This window comes from Benincasa hispida, chromosome 2 (genome assembly GCF_009727055.1).
Source record: "Benincasa hispida cultivar B227 chromosome 2, ASM972705v1, whole genome shotgun sequence".
In the NCBI taxonomy this organism is placed as follows: Eukaryota; Viridiplantae; Streptophyta; class Magnoliopsida; order Cucurbitales; family Cucurbitaceae; genus Benincasa; species Benincasa hispida.
In genome coordinates, this window is record NC_052350.1 from 18,076,279 (window position 1) to 18,104,080 (window position 27,802).

Here is a 27,802-nt window from a genome sequence, read left to right on the forward strand (position 1 = left end):
TATACTTGTCGAGAAGGCAAGAAAACTTGTGATAGGAACGCATGGTCTTTGCATACTAGATTAACACATTTCCATTCCAATGCATGACCTCCGATGCATGGGCATAAACACATAGCTTAAGTATGTACAACGCATGATTGCGTGCAATAACTCCATCATCGTTCCCTCTTATCCAACAACAAGCTTAATAGGTCTATTTATGGGCTAAAACAAGCGTTTAGATTGTGGAAGATTAGATTTGACAGTGTGGTCAAATCGTTTGGCTTTGATCAGAATATTGATGAGTCTTGTGTCTACAAGAAGATCATCAACAGCTCGGTAGCTTTCCTGGTACTGTATGTGGATGATATCCTACTCATTGGGAATGATGGAGGATTTTTGACTGACATTAAAAAGTGGCTAGCCGCCCAGTTCCAAATGAAAGATTTGGGTGAGGTGCAGTACGTTCTAGGGATCCAGATTATTCGGGATCGTAAGAACAAGAGGTTAACCTTGTCTCAGGCATCGTACATCGATAAAAAGTTGATTAGGTATAGGATGCATGATTTCAAGAGGGGTTTGTTACCCTTCAGACAGGAATCGTTTTGTCTAAATATCATTGTCCTAAGACACCTCAAGATGTTGAGGAGATGAGACAGATTCCCTATGCTTCAGCTGTTTGAAGCTTAATGTATGCAATGTTGTGTACTAGATCCGACATTTTCTATGTAGTAGGGATTATCAATCATTATCAGTCCAATCCAAGATTAGATCACTGGGTGGCGGTCAAAATGATCCTTAAGTATCTTCGGAGAACGAGGGACTACATGCTCGTGTATGGTGATAAGGATTTGATCCTTACAAGATACATAGACTCTGACTTTCAGACTGATAGAGATTCTTGTAAATCGACATCGGGGTCAGTGTTCACTTTGAATGGAGGGGCTGTAGTATGGTGAAGCATCAAGCAAGGATGCATTGCAGACTCCACTATGAAAGTCGAATACATAGTCGCTTGTGAAGCATCTAAGGAGGCTGATTGGCTGAGGAAATTCCTTACAGATTTGGAAGTTCTTTCAAATATGGATTTGTCGATCACTCTCTATTGTGATATCAACGGGGCTGTGGAAAATTCGAAGGAACCTTGGAATCATCGTAGAGGCAAGCATATAGAACGAAAATATCACTTGATCAGGGAGATTGTGCATCGCGGTGATGTGACAGTCACGAAGATCGCATCGGAACACAACGTTGCTAATCCGTTTACAAAGGCTCTCACGGCTAAAGTGTTCGAGGGTCATCTGGAGAGTCTGGGCCTACGGGACATGCGACATCTTGTCTAGGGCAAGTGAGAGATGATACTGGGGTATAGAGTATGTCCTAGTTTATTGTATATTGTACTTGTATTTTTTATGTATTGTACATTAGTCTCCCGAGGCATTAGGATAAGTGGGAGATTGTTGGGATTGGTGTCCTAATTCTCCAGGAGTCTCGTAGTTTGTAAACTCTACACATTGTTATGAATAAAATAAGAGTTATTTTATTTGGCATTTACTCATATCCAATAAATAAAGCTCCATGGTTATTGTATGTAAACTTAAGCATATATATGAGATATATAAGTGGATCATGCCTTAAGTGATAATCTAAAAAGGTTTGTAGTATAAGGATTAAGGAGGGATACCTGATCCTGGTGACATTACGGATATGGCCCGCTTTGTAGAGGTTTACAAGTATTGTGAACTACTACAGATGGTTAATCCTGACCATTCATGTGGAGAAATGCGAGCAAGGGTGTCCTATACAAAGAGTTTGTATAAGACCGAACCACGAGATGAATAGTCTCTTTATATAACGTCGTTGATACTTGAGACTTACCTAAATGACCATAGGTGGCATGACCTTAATCCTAAATGTCTTGAGAACTCCTGCCTTTAAGGGTGGTCCTTTGATTATTATGGGTGAGAGTGGCCAGATTGCCAATTCAACGTGCTTACCTTTTTGGGGATTTGTCTGATTTGGGAGTTGGGAACTCAGTTACACAAGATGGAATTCACTCCTTCCTCGAAGCAGGGGTAAGTAGATAGATTGCTCCCTTAAAGGCTGATTCCAGGTCTTGAACATAGTGGCCACAACTTCTCTTTGGAAGAGAGGACTCAGTCATAATAGGACTATGATTTATGTTCATTAGAGGGATCAGTGGTATTTAAGGAGTTAGATGTAACTACAGGGGCATAACGGTTATTGACCCAGTTGTACTTACGAGTGATCTGTGAAGGGTTATCGCATTGTTGATTGGTTGATATGGACACAAAATATATATGTAGTAAGGAGAGTGCAGCTATTGGTCTTTAGTGGAGTGCCTGACAGTTAACGGATGGTGGATCCTGTGACTAAAGAGTTTAGTCAGTTATTCACGTATTGTTGGAGTTTCAAGCTATAGGTCCATAAGGTCCCCTTGGTAGCTCAATGGATTCAAGTTGAGAATCAGTTCTTGGTGTTGATTTGAAATGTTCAAATTGACAAGAGAAAATTTGATTATATATGATATAATCGGTGTGATGTATGAGATACATCAAGTGGAGGATTAATGTAAATGTGATTTACATTATACCAAAATAGAAAAAGAGCTATGGTTTATATGTTTCATGAGATGAAATATTAAAACTATATATTATAAATATAATATGGTAAGTTGGTTATCATATATATTTATAATAATATTAATTATTGGATAATTATCTCTTTTTTCTCTAATAACCAATTGAGTGGGAGGTTATTGGTGGTTTTATGGTAACCATGAGATAAAAGGAAAATTTTTTTCCTAAATTTAAAAGAGTTGCTTAATTCAGAAAGAATTCACGGAGATGTTTTCAAGTGAAATGGTTTCACTAAACGATAGTTGCTAGAGAGACTAAACGATCGTGGAGTGTTACTATACGATAGTTCACTCAGCTGGTCGTAGCTAAACGATCGTAGGACATTGTCTATACGATAGTTGCGTTCTTCTATACAATTGAGCATTCGTCTATACAATAGACACTTCTCATCACTCACTTGCTCAATCGTCTACACGATTGTTGTTCCTCCGGTCTCTTCCTCTAACAAAGTCCACATAGAGCCCACACTTCTGGATTCTCACACCAAGAATACCAAGATAACCATTGTAGTGGTGTCCTCACTTAACTCGATTGAGTTTGAGGTTTTGGAGGCCATTTTTTATGTGTTCGCGTTGTTCATGTGGTGGTTGTTGTTGATCGTGTTGTGCTGCTGTCTTGGAGATTGAACGAGCGTTCGTGATCGAGGGAGTTTGAAGAATGAGTCTTCAAAGGTAAGATATTCTATCCCTTGATGATCTTAAAGCATGTTGTAATTTTGTATTGTGCATGACCTGTTAGTTTCCGTTTCTTGACTGTAATTGTGTATGTTCAATATCGAATGGAATTTGGAACAATCATTCCGCTGTTTATGGAAATCCTCATGTCTAATTTCCTTCAATCTCATGATTTGGATCGTTGGTTCAGCAACACTTTCTTGAATTATATCGTCTTGGCTAGCTTTTGATGACCACCCTTGCCAAGTCGCCGATCTTTTTCGCTCACACACATGTTTCCTATTTTTGTTTCTATTTTGAACATCGTTTTCAACAATGACGTTCTAGGATTGTTAGTGTTTAAAGTTGGCCTTCAAGATCCTATGAGCAAAATGGTCATATGGAATGAAGACAATGAAACTCCCTACAAATGGTTTGATGTCAAATGCAATCATATTTCTAATAGTCACATCGTTCTGAAGTTGCAATTCCTTCAAATACTCACTTGCCAACAACTTCACTTGTATAATTAACTTTACTCTTTCTCACCTTAGAGGAAGTCCATCGTTGTAGACATCCATAAGTTTTTAATATCCCCCACCGCTTGATCGTCATCTTCCCTCGCATACGCACATTCTATAGACAGCTGGAAGTGTTAAGAACATATTGGATAATTTTTAATTTTTGCTTCTGAAATTTTTAGATATTGTGTATTTGTGATTCTAGAATATTTAGATAGAGTGTATTTGTTGTATTCATGTTTTTGTTAAGTAATGTATCTTTGCATCCTCGTTTGTACTTAATTTTATTGTTTTAGGGTAGTTTTATCATTTACTAATTAGTATTTTCTATATATAAATTCATTTTGCTATTTTTATAATTTTGGAACCTTTTTGTCATTTTCTAAATTGAACTTTAAAATTTGTTATTTCTCTTGTCAGCTTTTTTTATTTTTTTGCTATGTTTGAGAAACAACAATTAATGGCACCCTCTCGATTTTCATTTTATTTTTTTTTTTACTAAATCTGTAATCATTTCTATATTAAGAGTAAAGTTGAAAGTTTAAAAATTTATTAAGCATTTTAGAAAATCTATTGACCAAATAGAATAAAAAATCGTAACTTATTACGTATTAGGAAAGTGAATTTGTTTCTCTATTTTTTATTAAAAGAAAAGAAAAAAAAAAAAAAAAAAAAAACCTTTTGAAATACCGCGACAGCGAAAGACAAACTAAGGGCGCCCACCGAACCCTAGAAAGCGGAGTCGGCACGAGAATATGGGCCAAATGTTCGGGTCCACTAAGGGAAAATGGGCTTCGAGTTATATACAAGCCCAACAACAGGCCTATAAAGTAAAAGAACCCATCTTTCCCTCAAAACAAAGTGGTTTCTTTTCTTCCCGTTCCCATCAATAATCTCCCGTCATTTTTATTTCTGGAGAACATAACTTTAAAAATATATATATAAATATAAAAAAAATAATAATAATAAAAAAATTCCACCGAGCAATACATTATTAATTATAGAGAGAATAAAGAAGATAGGAAATCCGAAAGGTACAAAGAAAAGACCAAAATGTTCCCGTCGGCGGAACAGCAAGATCTAGAGACTGCAGGCAACGTGTCGTTTATGCAGTCCGACACGTAGTTTTTGCAATTCCCTATGGAGTCTGTGCAAAGCAATAACGGACATTACCAAATTTAAAAAAAGAAAAAGAAAACAATGGAACAGAGAATCACAGAGGCGTTTTGTGTTTGTAATTATTTGGTATCCTATGTCAATGTCAACCACAACAATCTTCCTCCAAATCAAACAAAACTACAATTATTTTCCCTTTCCTATTCTAGCCCCACTCTCCATTATTTTCATTCACCTCTCACTTACCATTAACAAATGTCGGTCACTTCTTCACCCCAATCTAACTCAATTCAATAATCTACGTAAAAATCTTTACACGACAATATCAGTCAACATTATGTATAGACAAAGATATGCACATTTATATAATATTTATGACACATTTTGATATTAAATTAGAGAATAAAGAAGTATAGCAAAATTAGAGTTTGAGAATGAAAGTAAAGTTGCTTTCACTAGAATTATAATATGGCCGACTTAAGTCATCTTAAGGCCAAATTAAGATAGCCACCTATTTTGCCCAATCGCAACATGTCCATTAGACCTTGGCCGAGATTGAATCTATTGGTTTGAGTTTTTGACTCAAGCTATTCCTTCCCCAAGACTCATTTTGGTTCTATTATGTTATTTTTTACTTGAGTCTTGTAGCTATAAATTTGTTTGATGTCGATTATTTCATTTGATCCAAAATTTCTCATCATCAATTAAAAGATGGATAGTTTGGATAAATGTTGCTAATTTGAGTATAATTCAATTAGTTTAGATATATACTTTCTATTAAAGAGATAAATGTTCGCATCTTCAAACTATGTCCATTGTATAACCTCATTTTTTAATTTTTTTTAAAAAAAATTGTAAAATGTCTAGCTAAAATTTTAAAGAGTGTTTCCAACTCATTTAAAAACGTTTTCTAAAATTCCCAATTATGAAATGTGGTTTGAAAAAAGCACTGAGGCGAAAGTGAGATATTCAACTTTTTTTTCTTGTAAAAAATGATTATTATGTTTGACTTTTAAAAAAATATGTGTCAAACTTATCTTTAGTGACTACCAATTACGTCAGGCCGTAGAGGTAATTTAATTCATCTTTATAAATGGTTTTAACGGCAAATTCCACGTCAATCTCCACTTTCTTCCTAATTTCTTTTTTTTTCCTCCTAATCTCTATTTATAATTATGGAAAATTACAAATTACACCTATAAAATTCGCAACATTTATAGACTTTTAATCCCAAAACGGAATTGACATATAGAGATAAATAACAAAGGTATGACTTACATTTATCTCTTAAATTAATCATTTTTCAAAGCCTTGTCGTTGTTTTTTTCTTTAATTTCATTTTTTTATGACAAAGAATTGTCACATGAACAAATAATGATGAATAAATAAATAAATAAAAGTACATGTCAAGACATGTAAATGTTTGTTTTGTTATTGTAGAGTGCAAGTTGAGCACATGAGACACTTATACTATTATGGGTGGGGACATTTTGAATCTACCATTTTTTCTCTTATATTCCTTCCCTTTATTTATTTTATTTATTTATTTCCTCTTTTTTAATAATTTTTTTAATATAATTCAAACCTTAGTCCTTTTGGTAGAAGATATACATTTTATGTAATTCAGTTATAGTCACTTTGATTGAACATAATAAAAGCAATTATTTTTTAGAAATACTCAATAATTTATTTAATATAATATTAATTGAATAAGCGCTCAAGTACTATCATTATATGAGTCCGCATGTAAAGCAATTCTTTTGCATGCAAAATCAATTATCTAAATTCAATAATAATAATAAAAGCAATTAATGACCAAAATGATATAATATGTAAAGTTTAATGATTAATTAAGTTCGTTGAGGTATTATGCCTCAAAAAAATTGACCAAAGGAAATATAAAAGGTTGATAGGGATTTTGATAATTAAATAATGTAATATTTTTCTAGTACAAGTAAGTAAGAATATAAGAATTTAAAACATAAATCTCGTAATTACTAACATATTCATATATCAATAGAGTTATGTTCGTGATTATTAAATAATATAATATTATAATGGATAAAGGGTACGACTTTAATTAGTCGTTAGAAATAGGAATTCAATGATATGGTTCAATTAGGGATCATGAGTGTCTATGGTATGTCGACAGTCACTCATTTGCTATGATTGTCTTTATTTTATTTTAATAAGATTGCCTTTATTTAACTATAATATATATATATCTTTGTAATTATGCAAAATTTGCCGCTTATTGCTCAATCAATCATGGCCTTATTAATTAAATTGTAGAGTTAATCAATGTACTTTGAACTTTTGAAAAAAAAAAAACCACAATGTTAAATATTCATTTTCATCCCATTCACGTTAGACGTATTAATTAATACGGTTAATTAAAGTATAAATTATGTATATGAATTAATAATTATTTTATTAGATTGGATTATATTATGTGATCTAATTGATTAACGTCTTAGATTCCTAATTGAGTATAGACTTAATGGGTAGAAGTTCATTCCTAGTTAATTAGAATTTAATGTGAACCCTAATTAAACTAGTATATAAAGAGATGTTAGGGTTATGGTCTCCGATATACCAAAACAATAGGTACTCAATCTTTCTCAATCCCATCTAGAGAAAAATCCCACTTAGGTCATTCGGAGTTTTGGTTAAGGAAGACAATAACTGCCTTATAATTGCCAACAATTTTGCAATAGAATCTGGTATGTTATTTTTGACAATTTAGCATAAAAGATCCTAGGATTATATATATTCAAAATAGATCTAAAGTATTTATGTTAACAAGTGGTATCAAGCATGAATTTCATGTTGAATTGTTGGCATATGTTTGTTTTTCATTGGTATTATGATTCAATTATGATTTCGATAAGGATGATTAAAGAATTTAACAATTTTTTTTAATAATAAAATAATAAAAAATGCTCCTCCTTCCTCCATGGTTTTTGACGTCAAGGAAATCCAATAGTCTGTTTCTTGTAGCTGCACTTCAAGGTTAGTAACTTATTTTTCTTTAACTTTAATTCTTCTTTCTTTCTTTCATCACGTGTAAACTTGGTCTTGAATTGGAGGAATTATGAGACTCCATTTGATTGTCAATGTTCAATTTCATTAATTTAATCAATTCATGTCTTTTTTTTTATTATTAATTGATTGAAAATCTTGCATGTCTAAGAATTAATCAATCCTGTCAGTAATCCCTATTTAATTAAAAATTAATTGATAAATTAAGAATTAAATCAATCAAATTATGAAGTTAGGTTTAAATTTGATTCATCACATTGTAAATTTAAGTTTGAATTTATGATTAATTATGTTGTGGTTTAAAATTTAAATTTGATTGATAATGTGGTAAATTTAAATTTAAATTTGATTGATATTTTGGTGAAGTTAAATTTAAATTTGATTAATGAAATTTTGTGATATTCACATGTTTATGTTATTTTAATTATATTGTATGCAATTATTGGGTGAACTTTGGTAAAGACTATTTAGTGTTCTTCTCTTATTATTTTTGTACAGTAATATTATTATATTATTGTGTCTTATATTTTAGAATAAATTAGTCAAAATAATATGTTATCAAAATAGCCTCTATTATCTAGATTAATTTAATTATGAAATATAAGATGTACATATTCATGAATTTATGTGAATAATTATCTGGATAATTATCTGTCTAAAGGAAGATAATTATTTGGCCAAATTGTGGGTGTGCATGTAGTAATAAGTATGTGATAATTATAAAGATTGCTCATGTGAAAAATAGTTGGTCCAAAGAAAGACTATTTTTTGACCAAGTTTATTGTTAGTACTTTGATTACTACGTTGACAATACCATTTACAGTTGGTGTCTTTTTCCAAAGGCTGAACATCAATGTTGTGCTAGGTAAGGGCCCACCACATATAAAATTATTTTGTTATATTTTAACTGTGAGTATATGTTTCGTTGCTTATTATTTCAATTGGTCTTACTCAAATATCTGGAAATCTAAGTTCAATCCCTAAGTTGAATGGATCGAACTTCAAGATTTGGAAAGAAAGCCTAGAGATACTTCTCGGGTGTATGGATTTGGACCTTGCATTAAGAACCGATAAACCTATTTCTACTGAGAAACAACCAAATACGACTAATATAGAGAAGTGAAAATGGTCAAATCACATGTGTCTGATGATCAATAGGCACTCCATTCTGGAGTCTTTTCGGGATCACGAAAAGCAAAAATACTAATAAATTCCTACTCAAATTAAGAAATATTTTGCTAAAAATGAAAAAAGGGGAAACAAGTAGTCTTTTTACTTCTTTAACTTTTATGAGGTATAAGAGCAATGGAAACATAATAGAGTACATTATGAAAATATCCAATCTCGCAAGTAAACTAAAGGCACTTGATATCGAAATAAATGAAAATTTATTCGTGCATTTGGTACTTATCTCTCTTCCTGCAAAATTCACTCAGTTTAAGATAAGTTATAATGCTCAGAAGGTTAAATGCAATATTAACGAGCTTATCTCATAATGTGTGCAAGAAGAAGATATGACTAAAAGAGAAAGGACAGAAAGTGTTCATTTGGCAACTGACTCTCGTGATAAGAAAAAAAGGAAATTTGTGGATGCTGCAGACGAGAAATCTTAACAAAATAAAAATAGAAAACAAACTACAGAAAATCCTTATTAATTTTTTTTTTGCAAAAATGAAGGTCACTTCAAAAAAGATTGTCTCAAGTATGCCAAGTGGCATGTAAAGAAGGGTAAACTTCTTATTTTGGCTTGTTCTGAAGTTAATTTAGCTTCTGTACCTACAGATACTTGGTGGGTAGATTTTGGTTCTACTACTCACATAAGTATATCAATGCAGGTTGCCTGTGGAGTCGACCGCCAAGTGATACTGAAAGATTCATCTATGTGGACAATGTCAAAGTAGTTCCAGTTGAAGCTATTGGAAATTTTAGATTACTTTTAAAAAACTGGTTGTTATTTGGATCTGAATGAGACTTTTTTTGTACCCTCATTTAGACGAAATTTAGTTTCTATTTCCAGTTTGGACAATTTTGGTTTTTCTTGTTCTTTTGGAAATAATAAAGTTAGTCTTTTTCAAGATTCCAAGCTTATTGGTATTGGTTCTTTAATTGATAATCTATATATGCTTGATTCTTTTTTTTTTTTTTTTCATTTAACAAGATCATGTTATCTAATTCATGTGGTATAAAGCGTAAATTAAATGAGAACTCTGCTATATTATGACACAAGCGTTTAGGTCACATCGCTAAACAGATAATTCAGAGACTTGTGTTAGATGGAATTCTCGATTCTCTTTATTTAGGTAACTTTGACGCTTGTTTGGAATGTATTAAGGAAAAATAGACAAACGTAAGAAAATTAGGTGCCAATAGATGCTCAAACTTCTTAGAATTAATACATACAGAAGTTTGTGGTCCATTCACTACGACTTCTTGGAATGGACATCAATATTTTATTACATTCATAGACGACTATTTAAGATATGGGTACCTATATTTAATTCATGAGAAGTCTCAATTTTTGGACGTTTTCAAGTCTTTCAAAGCTAAAGTTGAACTTCAATTTGGAAAGAAAATTAAGATTGTCAAATTTGATCGTGGTGATGAATACTATGATAGATATGATGGATTAGGTAAACAACGTCCAGGACCCTTTACCAAATACCTAGAGGAAAGTGGAATCATCCCGCAATACACTATGTCTTCTCTACCAGAACCCCTCTAGGGCGAGGAACTAAAGACTACAACATATATCCTTATTAGAGTACCTAGTAAAGCAGTAGCTAAAACCCCTTATGAGTCGTGGACAAGAAAGAAGCCTAGTATTAGATATCTTCACATATGGGGTTGTCTAGTTGAGGTTGGGCCTTATAGGCCTAATGAAAGAAAATTGGATTGAATAACTATTAGCTATTATTTTGTTAGGTATTATGAGCGCTCTTGGGGTTTCAAGTTCTTGAGATGGGAAATGCTAGATTCCTTGAGGATGTTGAGTTTGGGGGTGAAGATAACATAAGGAAAGTTGTTTTCGAATAGGAATTAGTTTCTTTTTCTAATGTGGTTATAAATGATGTTCAGGCTCCAATTCCTGACTTCATTATTGAACCAATTATAGAACAAGACATCATTGAAGTCCCCATTGTTGAACCTGAAGTTCAAACTCAACAACTTCAAGAAATGCCACTAAGAAGATCTACTAGAGAAAGAAGAAGTACAATTCCAGATGATTATATTGTATTTCTTCAAGAACATCAGGATGATATAGGCGTAATGGAAGATGATCCGATCAACTTCCAACAAGCTCTATAAAGTTCTAACTCTCAAAAGTGGATAAATGCTATGTAAGATGAAATAAAATCCATGAAAGACAATGACGTTTGAGAACTTGTTGAATTGCTATTAGGAGTGAAAACAGTAGGTTGTAAATGGATATTTAAAATCAAAAGGGATTCACATGACAATATTGAAAGATATAAGGCTCATTTTATTGCAAAGGGCTTTACTCAAAAGGAAGGCATTGATTATAAAGAGACTTTCTCTCTAGTTTCATCGAAAAACTCTTTTAGGGTAATCATGACACTAGTAGCTCACCTTGATTTAGAGCTATACCAGATGGATGTAAAAACTATGTTTCTCAATAGGAACATTGATGAAACGATTTATATGGTGCAACCAAGAAACTTTGTGTCTGGTAATTCAAATTCTATGGTGTGCAAGTTGAAGAAATCCATCTACTATCTCAAGCAAGCCTCTCGTCAATGGTATCACAAATTCCATGAAGTGATAACCTTCTTTAGTTTTGAGATAAATATAGTGGAAGATTGTGTATATCACAATTTCAGTGGGAGTAAATCAATCTTTCTAATGTTATATGTCGATGACATACTCATAACAAGTAATGATGTAGGTTTATTGCACGACACTAAGAGATTTCTCAAAAAGAATTTTGAGATGAAGTATCTTGGTGATGCTTATTTTATATTAGGAATTGAAATATTGCGAGATCGTTATCAAGGTATTTTGAGATTGTCACAAAAGAACTACATTGAAAAGATTTTGAGTATATTTGGCATGAAAGATTGTGCATTAGGATATACCCCAATCACTAAAGGTGATAAATTTTATTTAGGTCAATGCCCCAAGACCACACTCGAGACTAAAAAAATGTAGAGAGTTCCCTATGCATCGATTATTGGAAGTCTAATGTACGCGTCCAGATATTACGTTCATAGTTGAAGTGTTAAGCAGATATTTGAGCAACCTAGAGATGGATCATTGGAAAGCAGCCAAACGGGTTATGCGGTATTTACAGAGAACAAAAGATTATATGCTCACTTTTCAGAGATTGGTAGTTTTGGAGATTATTGGGTATTCTGATTCTGATTATGCTAGATGCCAAGACACTTTGCGATCCATACTTGATCTATGTCATTGAATGTATTGGAATTGGTGATCAAGAAAGGTTTAGTTACAAGGGTAGTGACAAAAGCCGCATTGATTTCGTGCTAATACAAGAGATGGATCAGATTAAACTAAAGGAAAATTCTATTATTAAAATAACTTGTTTATGCACACTTAAGGTTTAAATGATTTAATTATATCAAGTACACAAACATAGCCCAAGTGCGAGATTGTTAGACATATTTAAATAATAATAAGTTTAATTAAAGTATGAGCTATGTATGTGAATCAATAATTTATCACATTGGGTTATTTTATTGGATTGTGTCATATTATGTGATCTAATTAATTAATGCCCTAGATTCCTAATTGAGTATGGATGTAATGAGTAGAAGCCTATTCCTAGTTAATTAGGGTTTAATGGAAACCCTAATTGAACTAATATATAAAGATCAAACCTTAGGGCTATGGTCTCTGATATATCAAAACAATAAGTACTCAGTCTTTCTTGAATCCCATTTAGAGAAAGATCCCACTTTGGGCATTTGGAGTTTTGGTTGAGGAAGACAATAGTCACTTTATAATTGTCGTTAATCTTACAATAGAATCTGATATGTTATTCTTGAAAATTTAGCATGAAGGACCCTAGGGTTATATCTATTCAATATAGATCTAAAAGTATTTATGCAACAATTGAATCACTGTTGGGCTTGAGTTGCGAAAATGGGCTGAAAGAAAACTGATTTACTAACTCTTTTGGGCCTTAACAAAACGATGGCCCTTAAACGAATACCAGATACCACCTTGTTTCTTCACACAAACACAAAATAGCGTGTTGAAAGCACAATTCCATGTGATGAACGATCTCGATCTTACACTTTGATGACTGAGATTAGAACTTCACTCTTTTGCTGGAAATGCCCTTCGAATGACTAATCTTTTCTTTTCTTTTTGCAGAGAAAGAACGAGAGAAAAAGAAAAGTGAGAATTGCCAGGAGGCTGCCAGAAATCGCAGAGGCGATGAGTCTTCAGTCATCTAGGTGATGGGAGGTAAAGCTGGGGTCATCTAGATGATAAGGCACAAGTCGTCTAGACGATGAAGGCTTTACTGAAGATCGTCTAGACGAGGTCGTCTAAACGATGGTCGTCTACACGATGAGGCTTGCATAAGTAAACGATCATTGGCTAAAAGCTAGACGATCGTTTGCTAAAAGCTACACGATCGGTGGGTCAGAGGTATACGATAGAGGAAGACGATGAGAAGAAGAAGAACACAATAGTTTTACGTGGTTCAACCAAGGGAGGCCTACGTCCATGAAGAAGCTGATGGGAGTTCTATTCAAGATTGCTTCAAGATAAGTGTAGTCACTCAATTACAATATGCTCTCACTCTCTGTACAAATTAGTTATACAAAGTATTTAAAGGTAGCTTGATTTGTAACTGTTTCTGTAACTGAATGAAGTTATTTTCATCTTCTGTATAACAATCACAAACTTAAAGTTTCATAAAATTCATTTTATTATTATGCTTTAAAAAATATAAATTTTATTATTCATTTTAAATAAATTATTAAACCATTTTGTGATTGGTAACAAGACGTTCTTGTATACTGATGATACTATTCTCTTTTCAGGATAATGATTCTTTGAATGTTTTTAACTTTGATTTCAAGATTTTTTTTTTCCTGAGTTTGAATGGTGATTCACATTCATTCCCATTGTTGTCACTATATTTAAGACCACATTCATTTAGAATTGGTAGATGGATGACCCAAAATAAGGAAAAAAATCAAATATATCATACTTTCCAAAATTGAAAATTTTGATTTTTTATTTATATCATATTTGTTTGTATCATAAACCCATTGTAAACGTTCCAAATGGCCGGCGACGACACCTCAACAAAATTTTGATGGCCAATAAATGATCAATGACGAATGGAGAAAGGGAAAATGGTAATTTTGAAAAAAAAGAGGACGAGAGAAAAAGAAAATTAAGAGTAATTTTGTAATGATGTAAGTAGTGGAAAAAAATTCCTAAATTTCAAAAAATGGAGCAAAAACCACTTTAGACTTTAAGATTGGATTTATGATACAATTATCATCATTTATTTACATGATTTTAAAAACCTTGTTAAGAAAAACTTATAGATAAACCACTAATTACCATCTTAAAAGTGGATAGTTCTATCTCTTTCATTCTATCATTATTGAACTAAAAAAATATATATAAAAATAAAAGATTTAAACTTCTAATCTCTTAATTAAAAGTATACATTTTAACCCGTTAAGTTATATCTCACATGGACAAATTTCAATTAGCATGATTTTAATTATTAGAGAATTTGAAAATGAAAAGAAGAAAGTGATGATATGCAATTTATAGTTGGCTTCTACTTGCATAAAAAATTTACAACTATAACTCACTTTCCAAAAATTTCTTTCTATAATCCACAATTTCATACCTGTAATTTTAGGGCTCCCTTTCTTTATTTCACACCTTTTGGCCGAAAGCACTCCCCTTCTTAATTAACCAACTTTGCTCTTTCTGCCTTCTAATCATCAACATTTGGTTAAATAACCATTTTGTTCCTTCTACTCTAGAGTTTATTCAACTTGTACTTTTTAATATTCAATTTTACTTATTTTTAATAAATTCAAATTGGTTAAATTATTATTATTATTTTCATACAAGAAAAATATAATATGCATATGAGTGAAAATGCTAATAGATAATAATCCTTTTTCAATAAAAAACAAAAATCAATGATATAAACTATTAGTATGAACTAAATTCAAGAAAAATAAAATTGAATAACTCTCCTAAAGTATAGAAACCAAAATGATGTTTTAACTTATATTTATATTCATACATGTTAAAAAAGAATAATAATAATAAACCAACTCATAAAGTTTTTAATATGTGTAGTCTCTGTTTTGATTTGTTTTTTTTTAGTATGTATAGCTTCTTAGTTATAGATTGTATGCATGTATAATATTTAAAAAGAAAAAAAGTGTCCTTAAAAGTAACTTTAATGTAACTAATTATATATTATTGTCTCAAAGTTTTTTTTTTTTTTAAAAAAAAACTATTATATGTATGGAAAAAAGAAAGATAGTTTATGGAATTGGAATTTGGATACATTCATTTGAAGGGAGTGGAGTATTGCTGCAGCTAAAGCTCTCAGCTAGGGCAGCCAGCTGGTTGATGTGGATATAACTTATAAGGTTCATCACATATCTGCACATCCACGTGCCCTCAATTTCACTCCAACTCATTTTCTTCCCCCTTCTTAATTTATAAGTTTTCCATACATATATATATATATATATATTAATTCCATATTGATATTGAAATCCCTCTTGGATAAGAACTAAGAAGAGTACTTATTTATTATATATATATATATATATATATATATATATATATATATTCTAAAATGATATGATATTGTTGAGGGTTGTCCAAGGTAAGGCTTAAAGTTCACAGGTGGATCCGAGCTCACAAAATATCAAGAAAAGGCATAGGAGAGTGTGCACTCCAAAAGAGAAATGTTAGTGCATCAAGGTTTGGATCGACCAGTTGAACTAGTGAATATATACTAATTGGGTAATAAACGAGTTGGGTCTAGACTGACACTCTGTAACTTCGAGTGCCAGAAACGTCCTTGACACCATTATCGTCACACTAATCGTAGATGTGTGTCAAAGGAGTAGTTTATAAATAGTCTCATTCGACCACTTAAATGGGAGAGTAAGAAATTTCCAAAGGAGAGATCCGACCTTACTTCTCTTTGTGCTTAGTTGAATTAGTCACTCCTCGTACTAAATTAAGCATCAAAGTGTAGTAGGGTCAATACCACATTGATGCAATGATCTCTTACATAGGTTAGCTTGGAGAATATCAAGACTAGACCAAAGAGAAGCGGAATGGAGGTTAAGGTCATCGGACATCCACAACAAAGCTCAATGCAGACGAGATCTGAGCACCAACAATATTTTTCATTTAATTCAAGTTATATTACTAAATTAATTGCTTTTAATTGATGCAGACTATATTAACATCTATAATATATATATATATATATATACAAAATATTTTTCAAAAGCTTGATTTATATATAGTTTCATAATCTTAAAATATACAGACTATACACCAAAAGTACAAATTTGAATTACCAATTATATAGTAGACTATGAGCCAATTGTCAAATGTCAAAACATTATTGTTTTTGAGATCATGTAATATGCACTAGTTTTTCTATTTATATTTTGAAGAAGAAGAAACATAACAATATTCAAATAAAATATGCTTTCTTCATTTGCACATTTGTTATTTATTCCATTTCTTTTTTTTTACTTTCAATTGTTTAGTTTAAAAAATAAAACTATTTTAGAGTTGAAGATAGATTATTTATCAATTAAAGAAATAAAAAAGATTTCCCCCCAAAAAGGGGCGATGACTAGTAAGGAGCAGATAAAAGAACTTTATTTTATTAATTGTAAAAGGAGTCATCAAGATTTGATTAAATCCTGACCGTTGAAATCCTAAATCTTAAAAAGTCGTTTGACACGTAATGACTGAGTTTGGTCAATAAAACGAAGACTTGTGAAGGCATTAGAAAATTCCGCAGTCAAAAAGATATTTTTGATTATTTTTTATTGGCTGGCGACCACATTTTTGAAATAACGGTGGCACAATTTCCAGCCAATGATTGTGCGCCACGACATCGCCGACGTGCTGAAATGACGCTCCGTGACGTAGTTCTTCCCATCAAATAATCCTCTAAATAAAATATGGTCTAAACTTCAAAATAAGAAGCTTCCGCACGCCTCTAATTTTGTTGATTTATAAAATTACATTAAATATATATTATAAAGAATCACATTTTGAAATTGAAAACCACAATAATTTAATATTATATTACCTTCCCAAACTCGCCCATCTTTTCCAACAATTAATATTTTTTTTTTCATAACATCCCTCAAATAGTTATTTGTGTCTACAATATTTATTAGGTTCATTTTTTTTTAATAAATCGATGAGTTGATGAGATGATATTTTTTAAAGAATATATTGTAGATATATTATATGACTAAAACATTTAAAATTAATTCTAATTATACTCTGTCATTTAAAATATTTAACTTTTATTGTTGGCTTTTAAATTGATTCATATATATCATAAACAATTTTGCAATCAAAAGAAATGATAGAAACTCACACAACTTTAAGTTGTGACAAGCACTAATATAAGAGGTGAGTTAAAAATAACAATAATGAGGTGTTTGGGGTAAAAATTATCATTAAAATATAATAACCACATCTTGGTACAGTAAAAACTATTTCAAAACCTCAAATTAGCTACAGTCAACACTATTTCAAAACTCCATTTGCTACTATTATTTTACATTCAACATTTTTTTTATTATTTGCTACAATGTTTACTATTTTCTTTTCAAACTAAAATAGTTTACACATCAAACACATACTATTATAACACAAACTAAAATAATTTACCTCTAAATGCAAACTATCATAATCAACTATAATAACCTAAGACTATAATTACTAACTCATTGCCCCGAACACCCCCCAAATGTGAGTTGAAATGTGAGCAAAGAATAGTTCTTAGTACTTGCCATATTTATCATTTATTTTATTAAAAAAGTCAAGTCTAATAATGCTCTATTTACAGGTCAATAATCGTATTAGTTTCCATAATTTATTTCAACAGTAAAATTATTTGAAGACATATTTATATCAATTTTAAAGATCAATAATAGAGGTGGAACTTTTTCCATAATAGAATAAGGAGAAACTTTAAATATAGAAAAAATGCCAAACTATGTATAAAAATAGAAAAAAAAAAAAAAACTTAAACACTAATAGACTTCTATCAGCGTCTATCACATAGTATTAATGATAGATTTCTATCAGTTTTTATTATTGATAGACATTGATAGACTTCTATCAATTTTTATAAAAGAATATTAAATTTTATTATTTTGTGTAAATAGTTTTTCTTATTTTTCTATTTTTGAAAATCCCCTAAAATAAACCTAATTAAAATTAACCTCAAAATTTATGATTATTTTAAATAATTTAACATGTTACATTCGATATAATTACATGTTACATGACATAATCATGTATTTATATTAGAATCTTCACCTTTTATTCACAATCTTACATTCAAAGAGGGAACATATTAATGATCCAAATAGAATTTAAAATAATTTAGTAGACCTATAAAGCAATTACTTTTATCCCTAAAAAATGGAAAAGGGTAGAGAAGAAGAAGAAGTTGGTGAGGAGACATTTTAATTGTGATGGTGGATAAAAGTAGAGACAAAAGGACAAAGGGGAATTGGGTTCCCCAAAGAAATTGAATAAAAGAATTTTGAGGAATGGGGATGAGAATGACATGATGTATATGCTACCCCAATACTCTTCCAATCTCCATCTTCCACCTCCCTAATCTCCATCTTCCACCTAACTATGTCCTAAATATTTATGTGTCTCACATCCATTTGTCCTTTTATTTAATTAAAATGTGGGTTTGTCCCTTGTCCCATTTCATAATTCAAAAATGAAAAAAAAAAAATCACTTTGACCCACAAGTTTGTCAAAGTTATAATTTCACCAAATTGCATCTTAAATTTAGATAAGTATTACGATGTTAATCTGATATTTAACGATTATTGTAGTTTTAATCCTAAAGAATTTTTCCTCTAGATATGATAACAAATACTAGTTATCTTTTATGTATTTGATGAGTTATAAAACACTGGTACAACATGAAATTGATAAAATGTTAGGAAAAAATGTCGTTAGAGCTAAACTTTTTGTTTGAAATTTATAAATTGTTAGGTTGTAAAACTTATTTTTGTGCAAAACTTTATTTGATTGAAATTAAAGAGTTTTTAAGATATATATACTATTTTTTTGAGTTCGAACTAATGGACAAAATTGTGAAAAATTAAATAGATGGTAAAAATTGCAATTCTATTAAAATTTAAGATGAAGAAATTAAAAGTTTATGGTACAAATTATTATAAGGGTTGTTTTTTAAATATATAAAAATAAATCAAAATATTTATAAAATATAACAAAAATTTAAAACTATCAATGATAGATGTTGATAGATACAGATAGACTTCTATTAGTGTTTATCAATATCTATCATTAATAGTTCTAAAATTTGATTATATCTTTTAAATATTTTCGAACAATTTTAAAAATATATTATGTTATTTCTTTCTTATAGGGCAAGAGCTATATATTATATTTAGACATAAAAAATAAATAAAATAGGTCATGTCATTTTTTTAAGTTATAAGAGAGACATTTATTTCAAATGGCTGAATTTAAATTTAAAATATTCTCCCTTCATTCCATCTCTTGATTTGAGAGAATGAAAAAACAAGTGCATCATAGTCTTTTGTTTTACTTTAGTACCGTTTTTCTTTTTGTTTCATTTCAATTAATTGTTGCCCATGCCCTAAGAGTAAGGTCCCCCCTCCCCCAAATAAACAAGAGGAAAAATTCAATACTATTTTCTCCCTCTATTCATTACACACTTGAATGCCCAAAAATGTTGACTAAAAAAAGTCACATAATTTAGTCTCGGCAGCTATTTTATTTTATATGTTTATGTTTAATTCATATATTCACTCTTTTTATATTTATTAAAATTAACATATCTACATGAATATGTTGGCGATTAAGAGGTATCCGGTTGCAGTTCTAATTTCTCTACATTTAGTGTACTATATGTATATATGAGTTATTTGTACGGACCCATTCACTAGTCCCTTATGATTAATGACCTTCCCCCACAAATGTATGAAATCTAACATTCTACTTACATCGGAGCACTATCTCAATTTATAACGTATCGCGCTAGGGATGGTCATGTCTATCGTAATCCTAACGCAATGACCATCTTTATTGCGATTTTTATTTTTCTGTTGTGTTTTTTTTGTTTTCTGACAGTTTGTTGTTTTTTGGATGAAAAATAAAAATTGTGATAGAGATAACCACCATGTTCGGCCTACATGATTATCTATAGCGCGACACATTATAAAATATTTGTTGTATTTTCCCATTTTTCTTATCGTTATTGGATTTCCTAAAAAAAATAAAGATTATGATAGAGATTACCACCGCATTAAGATTACAAAAAGTTAGATTTGATACGTTTGTGGAGGTGTGGGTCATCAACCATAAAGACTCTTATGAAAGAGTCATCTATTAAAAAAAAAAAAAAAAAAAACTCTCTCTATATATATGTATGTAAAAAAAGAATGTAAATTACTCCTAGTGTTAAAGAGTTACTAGTTTCCTTTTGTGCCCAATTTGACCTATTTTAGAAGAATTATAATTAAATGATATATTTTAAAAAAACAAAATTATTATTTGAATAATAATAATACCTTTGATGAATATTATAAACAAGGATTAAGAAAAGCAGGTGGCGCGAAAGCAACTGTCTTCAATGGTCCCTACCATCTCAGAAGTCCTAATTATAACCGTTTTCTCGTTTTTCCATCAAACCCTTATTTATTTATTTAATTAATTTTAATCTTCTCGCGCTTTTCCTTTTCTTCTCCCTCTCTTCAAAGTTCTTCGAAAATCTAAACTCCGTCAACTCTGCCCGCTGGAAAAGCCTTGTACGGCTAATTCTCCTTCCAAATCCCAAAACCTTATCGCCTTCGTTTATTCCCTTTTCTTGAAGAAATCGAGCCCTATGGATTTCTCCTATCAAATTGCGCCTAATTTCCTCTGATTTTCAGTTCGAAATTGAATCCTCCGGTAGCGTTTCCGATTCACCGCGTGATTTGTTTGGCCGTATCGGTGAGAACTCTTTGCTTCAACTCTTTAATGTCTTCTTCATTGAACTCTGAGAATCCAATTCGAATTGGAACGTTTCTGCGAGTTTTTTCGTTTTCATTCTCTTCTTTTTTGAGTAGCTTAGGAGTTGGGAGATACTGTATTTTGTTTTCTATAATAAGTTTGAAGTATTTCTCGTGGATCATCCGTAAAAGGCGTTAGATCCTTTTTTTTTTTTTCTTTTCCATTTTTAAAATTCGAGAGTATAATTACTGAATTTTCTTTGTCGTATTTGTAATTTCTGAAATTCGAGTATGTCTCGTGGTTTTATTTATATTCCTCTCTCTGCAAGATCTCTGAAACTTCTGTCGAGAGATTTATACTAGCAGTAAGGGCTCAGCGTAGGCCGGTCTCCAGTATCAGATGCACGAATCTGTCGAAATTCGGGCAGTTAGAAGGATTCCTCCACAAAACCCTTGAAAATTTCGTCGGCATTTATTGATAGCCGCAGCCGAATTATGAAAGTTTTAAAGAGGAGAGGAGAATATTAAAAGCGTGTTCTTATCTAATCTTTACATATAACCATAATAAATCTTAATTTTGTTCCAATGCGTTTCTCTTTCGTGTTGACTTCGGTTTGGTAATTAATATGCCATTTATTACGGCCATGTAAATTCTCAGAACGGACAAAGGTTCTTCTCCTTGCACGTGGATATCCACCATTTTGTGTGAAGAAAATTAAATATTGCTCACAAGTAAATTCAATGGTGTCTTAGTTGATTTTTTTTAATATAATGTTTTGTTTTTCTAATTAAACATTGACAGTTGGAGTTGAATGATACATTTTCAATTTCACCTGGTCCCTAGACCTACAAAGTATTATTTCTGATTAAGATACTTGGGTAATGCGACTTCTCTACTTTTACAAGTTTCAGAATTATTTTTAATGAGAGGATCTTTATGAAGAGAGAAGTTTTGCACAGAGAAAAGAAGATGAAGGTGAAGCAAATTGTGAGTGGGAATGTACGAAATCTTTCATGTTTTCATCCCCAACCATCCATAGCCAAATAAGTTCCAGTTAAGTTCCACTTCCTATTCTTATCCTGCAGCCACCTGCAAAAGCCCACACTCTCTATCCTCCCGCCCGGGAGTTTCTGAGGGGACCTCTACTCTGTAAATGCCATTTGTGTCAAAGCAAGCCGAATCCAAAGCTGTAACAATTAGACGTTGATGCAATTTATGGCAGTTCCCCTTTTTTAAGTGGCCCTTTCTTTACCCTACCCTGTCTTCGTCTTCCTTTCGGTGGTCTGATCTAACTTGGGTTAAGAGCATTGCTTGATTAGAAACTAATCAAATTCAAGTTTATATTAGTTTTTAGTGTTTCAATTTCAGGTTCGCCTTTCTATTGATCTTTTTCTGCTGTAGAATTGTATGTTCGATGGTTTTCTGTTTCTATTTCTTTACTTTGACGTTGGTTTATTCCTTTCTTTTTCGTTCATTCTTTTAACTGTGCATTTGTGGTGGCAGATATGGCAGATATAATGCAGGGAAAAGGATCTTTCTTTTTGTGAGTACTGTTTTCTCCAGATTGCGGGGAATGCGAATTGTGTAGTTATGTGAAGAAATCTATAACTATGGTCTGATTTCAATAGTTTGGATGGATGTATGCGAATCGGCGCGGGCATTTAGAAAGCATACAGTAGCAGCAGCAGCAACAGCAACGCCAAGACAACCGTTGGTTCCAGCAGAAAAGAACAATGAAGTTATCACACGGTCTCCCTCCCGTTCCAAGATCAACTCATCTTCTCCTTCATCGTTGTCTGGACCTCGGCGTTGCCCATCACCAAGCATCACGCGGACGGTTTCTACATCTTCCCAATTGGTTCTTAAAAGAGCTCAATCAGCAGAGAGGAAGCGACCCTCCACGCCCCCTTCTCCTCCAAGCCCAGGCACACCAGTTCATGGTTCACCTGCAGATGTACAGTTGCTATCGAAAAGAATGATCGGTGGTCGAGCTGAGAGTTTGTGGCCCTCTACGATGAGAAGTTTGAGTGTCTCATTCCAATCTGATACCATTTCTATTCCTGTTTGTAAGAAGGAAAAACCCGTGTTATCTTCTCTTTCTGATCGAACTCTGAGGCCTTCGTCTAATTTCCCATCTAAACAAGCTGAAACACAAACTGTTGCACGGAAGCCCATGCCAGAAAGAAAGAAGAGTCCTCTTAGAGGCAAAAATGGGTATGATCAATCAGAGAATTCCAAGCCAGTTGATGGGTCACGGACCCAATTCGTAGATCATCAGAGATGGCCAAGTAGAGTTGGTGCGAAAGCATCCTCCAATTCATTGAATTGTACCGTGGATCTCACCGATAAAAGAGTCCCAAGCTTACATAAGCCACTCCGAGGAAGTGGTTTATCCTCTACGAGGGCAACTACAGGCGAGACTGTGAACAAACCTTTACAGAAATCGACCAGTGGTGTTATGAGGCTACCTTATGTTGATGGAAGGAGTAGGGAAGAATTTGAGGCAAATTCAGCTAATGACAATTCAATGCAGGAATCTGCAGCTAACAAGGTCGTTTCTTCAAGTTTAGCAGGCATTAAAATAACAGCAAACCGAGTTGGGAGATATGACTCGCCTACTCTTTGCCCACGTCCATCTTCACCTTCTAAGACACCAGTATTATCCTCTGTTGCTAGAGGAGTTAGTCCATCTCGATTAAGACCATCAACTCCACCTCCTCGAGGAACTAGCTCATCACGAATTAGACCTTCAAGTTCAACTCAATCCAATGCTTCAACTTCTGTACTTACTTTCATAGCAGATTATAAGAAGGGAAAGAAGACAGCAAGCTATATAGAAGGTGCTCATAAGCTACGGCTTCTATATAATAGACATTTGCAGTGGAGATGTGCTAATGCACGGGCTGAGGCTGTCCTTCGTAATCAGGAGGTGACAGCAGAGGTAGGTTTTAATGCATGACATCTTGCTTGATTATAAACCCTTTTTTGGCTAGAACATGACCGTGTGCTCTGTTGGCACTATACATGATTATTGTTGCTTCCCATGATTTCATCTTTGCCATTGTTTGTTCACATATTTTCTTGTGCTTAGAAACCATGAATTATATTCTGACTGTCCAACAAGCGGAAGATTTTATTTCGACTTGGCAGTAACTTTTAGAGACAGATTTTGTATCTTTTATCCAATTAGCATCTTAAGTTGCATGTCCGGCATATTGATTCTATACTTTAAGTGCAAGTTAAAGATTAACAACTTTTGTGCTTTGGTGCAGAAAACTCTTCTTGGCGTATGGAATACAACATTAAATCTTTGGGATTCAGTAATCAGAAAAAGGATCAATCTCCAACAGCTGAAGCAAGAGCTCAAATTGATCTCAATTATGAATGATCAAGTAATAAGATTAATTCATTCAAAGCTAGTATATATCATTAGTGTACTCTATATAGCACGATTCATTTTGACTTTAGTGCAATACACAGTTTTGAGTATAGATGGCGCTCAATTTATATCACGTGATACGTAACATTATGCATGGACAGAATTGAGCTAAAATACTTGTTATGGGTGTGATTTAGTTTCTGGCATTGTACTTGCCAACCATGGTGTAAGGATTATGAATAAAACCCAAGACTTATGCAATAGGTATTTTGGCAGGTGGTCTGAACCTCAATGCTTCACATAGTAATGTATACAAGTTTTAGCGTAAAATGTCAACTTAGAATAGTAGGGTAAGGAACCTGCTTTGTTTCTCCAGCAACATAGAAGCATAACTAGTTGTAACACGTGTTTTCACAAGGCTAGTTTTTAGATGAAGTATTTTCTTTGAGAAACATATTTTATTTTTCTTTGTTGGTGAATTTAGTAAACGAAAACCCTTCTAATCCTTTGAATTTGAAGTTGCAATTCCCCTCCTACTTGTATTTGATGTTTGAATGACCATCTGCTCTCATATATGCTTCATCGAAATTATGTGATTTTTACGTTGCATGTGATTGATGTAGATGAGCTGCCTCAATGAATGGGCTGTGCTTGAAAGAAGTCATAATCGATCCTTATCAGGTGTCATAGATGATTTGGAGTCGAGCACTCTTCGTGTTCCAGTAACTGGAGGAGCTAAAGTATGCTACATTGGCCAGTAATTTGCTATAATTAAGGAAAGCCAAATATGGTAACTGACAATACTTGCTTATTTACAGGCAGATGCTGGTTCTTTAAATGGTGCAATTTGTTCAGCCGTCGAGGTGATGCAGGCAATGGGATCCTCCATTTGCTCCTTACTCCCAAGGGTATACTTATATATAACTCTTCTTTGAATGTTATCAATATTTAATAGTTTTTCTCCACATCTTCCTTGAAATCTTGAGCCTCTGCAATTGTAATGGACATTGACCAAACTTGCCATCTTATAATGCAATTGATGTTCTTACTACTTGTGAATTTGATTTCTTCTGATCATAATAGCTATAGGAGATAAACTTAATGTTGCAAGTATCTAAACCTTTGTAAACCATCAAATTACCTCTGATTTGGATCCTCTCTCGACCAGTTAGCATTGTATCCTGTGAGCTCTACATGTTACGGACATTAAAAAAAAATAATAATCATGTTTATCATCTCCCTAATAATTGTAATAAATATATACTAGTTGGAATCTTCGGGTGATGTACTTTATTAAGTTTGGCTCATGGATTCCACGACTGTTTATCATCCATCATAGTGAAAGGAACTTTCATTTGCTGTACTGTCTCCTTTCGAGGAAATATATATTATATCGCCTGCCATATTCCATTTTATATCTGTACTGTTTTTCATCATGGAGTGGCTTTGTCTTATACTTCTACGTCTTTTAGGCCACTGAAAATCTGATATGTTGAATTGTTTGCTGATGTTTGGATGGGAAATGGTTAGATATTTATAACTATTTATACTTTACAAACTCAATATACATTAGAGTCCCAAATATTTGGTTGGGAAACTTTCTTGTCTGCAGTTCTAGTCAGTGTTATCTTCTGTTAATCTTTCTTATTTGTTTTACAGGTGAAGGTAATGCAGACGTTAGTTTTTGAACTTACCATTGTCACAGCCCAAGAAAAAGCTATGCTTGATGAATGTATAGCATTGTTAGCATCAAGAGCGGCTTTGCAGGTGAGGATGATATATTTCACGGTAGTATAAATTGACTAATGGACTTGCTTGTCTTGATCTTGATTTGGAACTTTTTACTGTCCCAAAAATCTCATTGAAGCAATTACATAAATGCTATTTCCCAAATTTTATGCATTTTGCCCCAGAATTTGGTGTCGGAATCACTTTTTCTTGTTTAAAACCACATACCTTTAATTATTCAAAATTAATTCAATGTTCAATTTTACACTTTTGAACACATTTTTCACACTATTAAAGTGGATTACTAGTAAATTAACCATTTTAGAATCACTCTCAAACATGCTATAGGCATTCTTGCTTATAAGAGCTACTTATTTAACGAGAATAAAGGGCAAGTTACAATTTTCTTTCACTATTTGCAATTGCATTGAAAACAAAAATCTGTCTTTGTTTTCGTGAAACCAAGTAACGGTATATAATTTGAAAGCAGGTTCAGGAGCAGAGTTTGTGGACACATCTCATTCAAATGAGACAAGGACTGGAAAATGTCTGCCAGTTTTAATAGCTTATAAAGGCAAGCTTCCTAACCTGACTAGCCCAGCTAGGCTAAGCAAGCTAACAACAAAATCCATCTATTTCTATTTGTTACCTCATTGAAGAAGATGAGTTATTCTTCCATAGCAGTCTTCCCCTGCATGTAAATTCATTCTTTAAATTCTTGGCGGGATTCTGTAGCTGTAAATCTTTTCTAATTTTAATCTATTTAATCATTTGGAAATTTTTTTCAACCTTTACACAATTCTTCCATTACAAGAGCCCAGAGAAAAGCAAGATAAAGGAGATGGCAGAGATGTTGAAGGTAAACATGCAATGTCGGGCCCAAGTCAGGAATACAAATGGAAGTGAAATCCTGAATATTTCAGTTCAAGTTCACTTCTGTTTCCATATACATGGTTGGTAAGTAGTTACTTGAGCCAAAAATTGGAATGGACAAAAGTCAAACTTGGTAAAGATGAGATCCATGGTATATAAATGAAAATAACTATCTTTGATGGTATAGAACTTTTTGGATGAAACCAAAAATAAAGTCACGAGGACTTATGCTCCAAGTGAACAATATTATACCGTTGTATAGATATTTGGATGATCGTTATTCTTTACAAGTGGTATTAAAGCAATACTCCTAACACATAGTTGTGTTGGTGTGCCTCGATGACATAGTCATCGTGATCCATGGTTGAGCTAATCTAATAGGGAATGGTAAAGAAAGAGTTAACTTGGTTAAAAGTGATTGCTCTAGAGTAAATAAGGATTGATCCATTGTGGAGATGTTTGATGTTGGTTGTCCATGACATCTTGAATTTAGGTCTTTTGAACTGAAATGTAAGGTGCCAAGTTGGGCTCAATCTTGTCGATAGGGGCTTTTAGAAATCAAAATGTATTGCTATTTAGTATGTTGGATAGTAT

At 32.4% G+C, this 27,802-nt stretch overlaps 1 protein-coding gene across 3 annotated transcripts; it reads left to right on the top strand.

The window, feature by feature from the left end:
- Positions 1 to 20,943: 20,943 nt before the first annotated feature.
- On the top strand, positions 20,944 to 27,524 carry LOC120071160 (AUGMIN subunit 8-like). Of its 3 annotated transcripts, none has more exons than XM_039023262.1 (7): positions 20,944 to 21,228; positions 22,732 to 24,169; positions 24,501 to 24,620; positions 25,231 to 25,347; positions 25,426 to 25,515; positions 26,267 to 26,374; positions 26,826 to 27,524. In XM_039023262.1, exons 2-7 carry the CDS (start codon positions 22,862 to 22,864, stop codon positions 26,895 to 26,897), a joined length of 1,815 nt encoding a protein of 604 aa, XP_038879190.1. In that variant the 5' UTR covers positions 20,944 to 21,228; positions 22,732 to 22,861; the 3' UTR covers positions 26,898 to 27,524. The 3 variants fall into 3 exon arrangements, with proteins under 3 accessions (XP_038879190.1, XP_038879191.1, XP_038879192.1); XM_039023263.1 differs by lacking the exon at positions 20,944 to 21,228 and adding an exon at positions 21,497 to 22,596; XM_039023264.1 differs by lacking the exon at positions 20,944 to 21,228 and adding an exon at positions 21,497 to 22,281.
- The last annotated feature ends 278 nt before the right edge of the window (positions 27,525 to 27,802 follow it).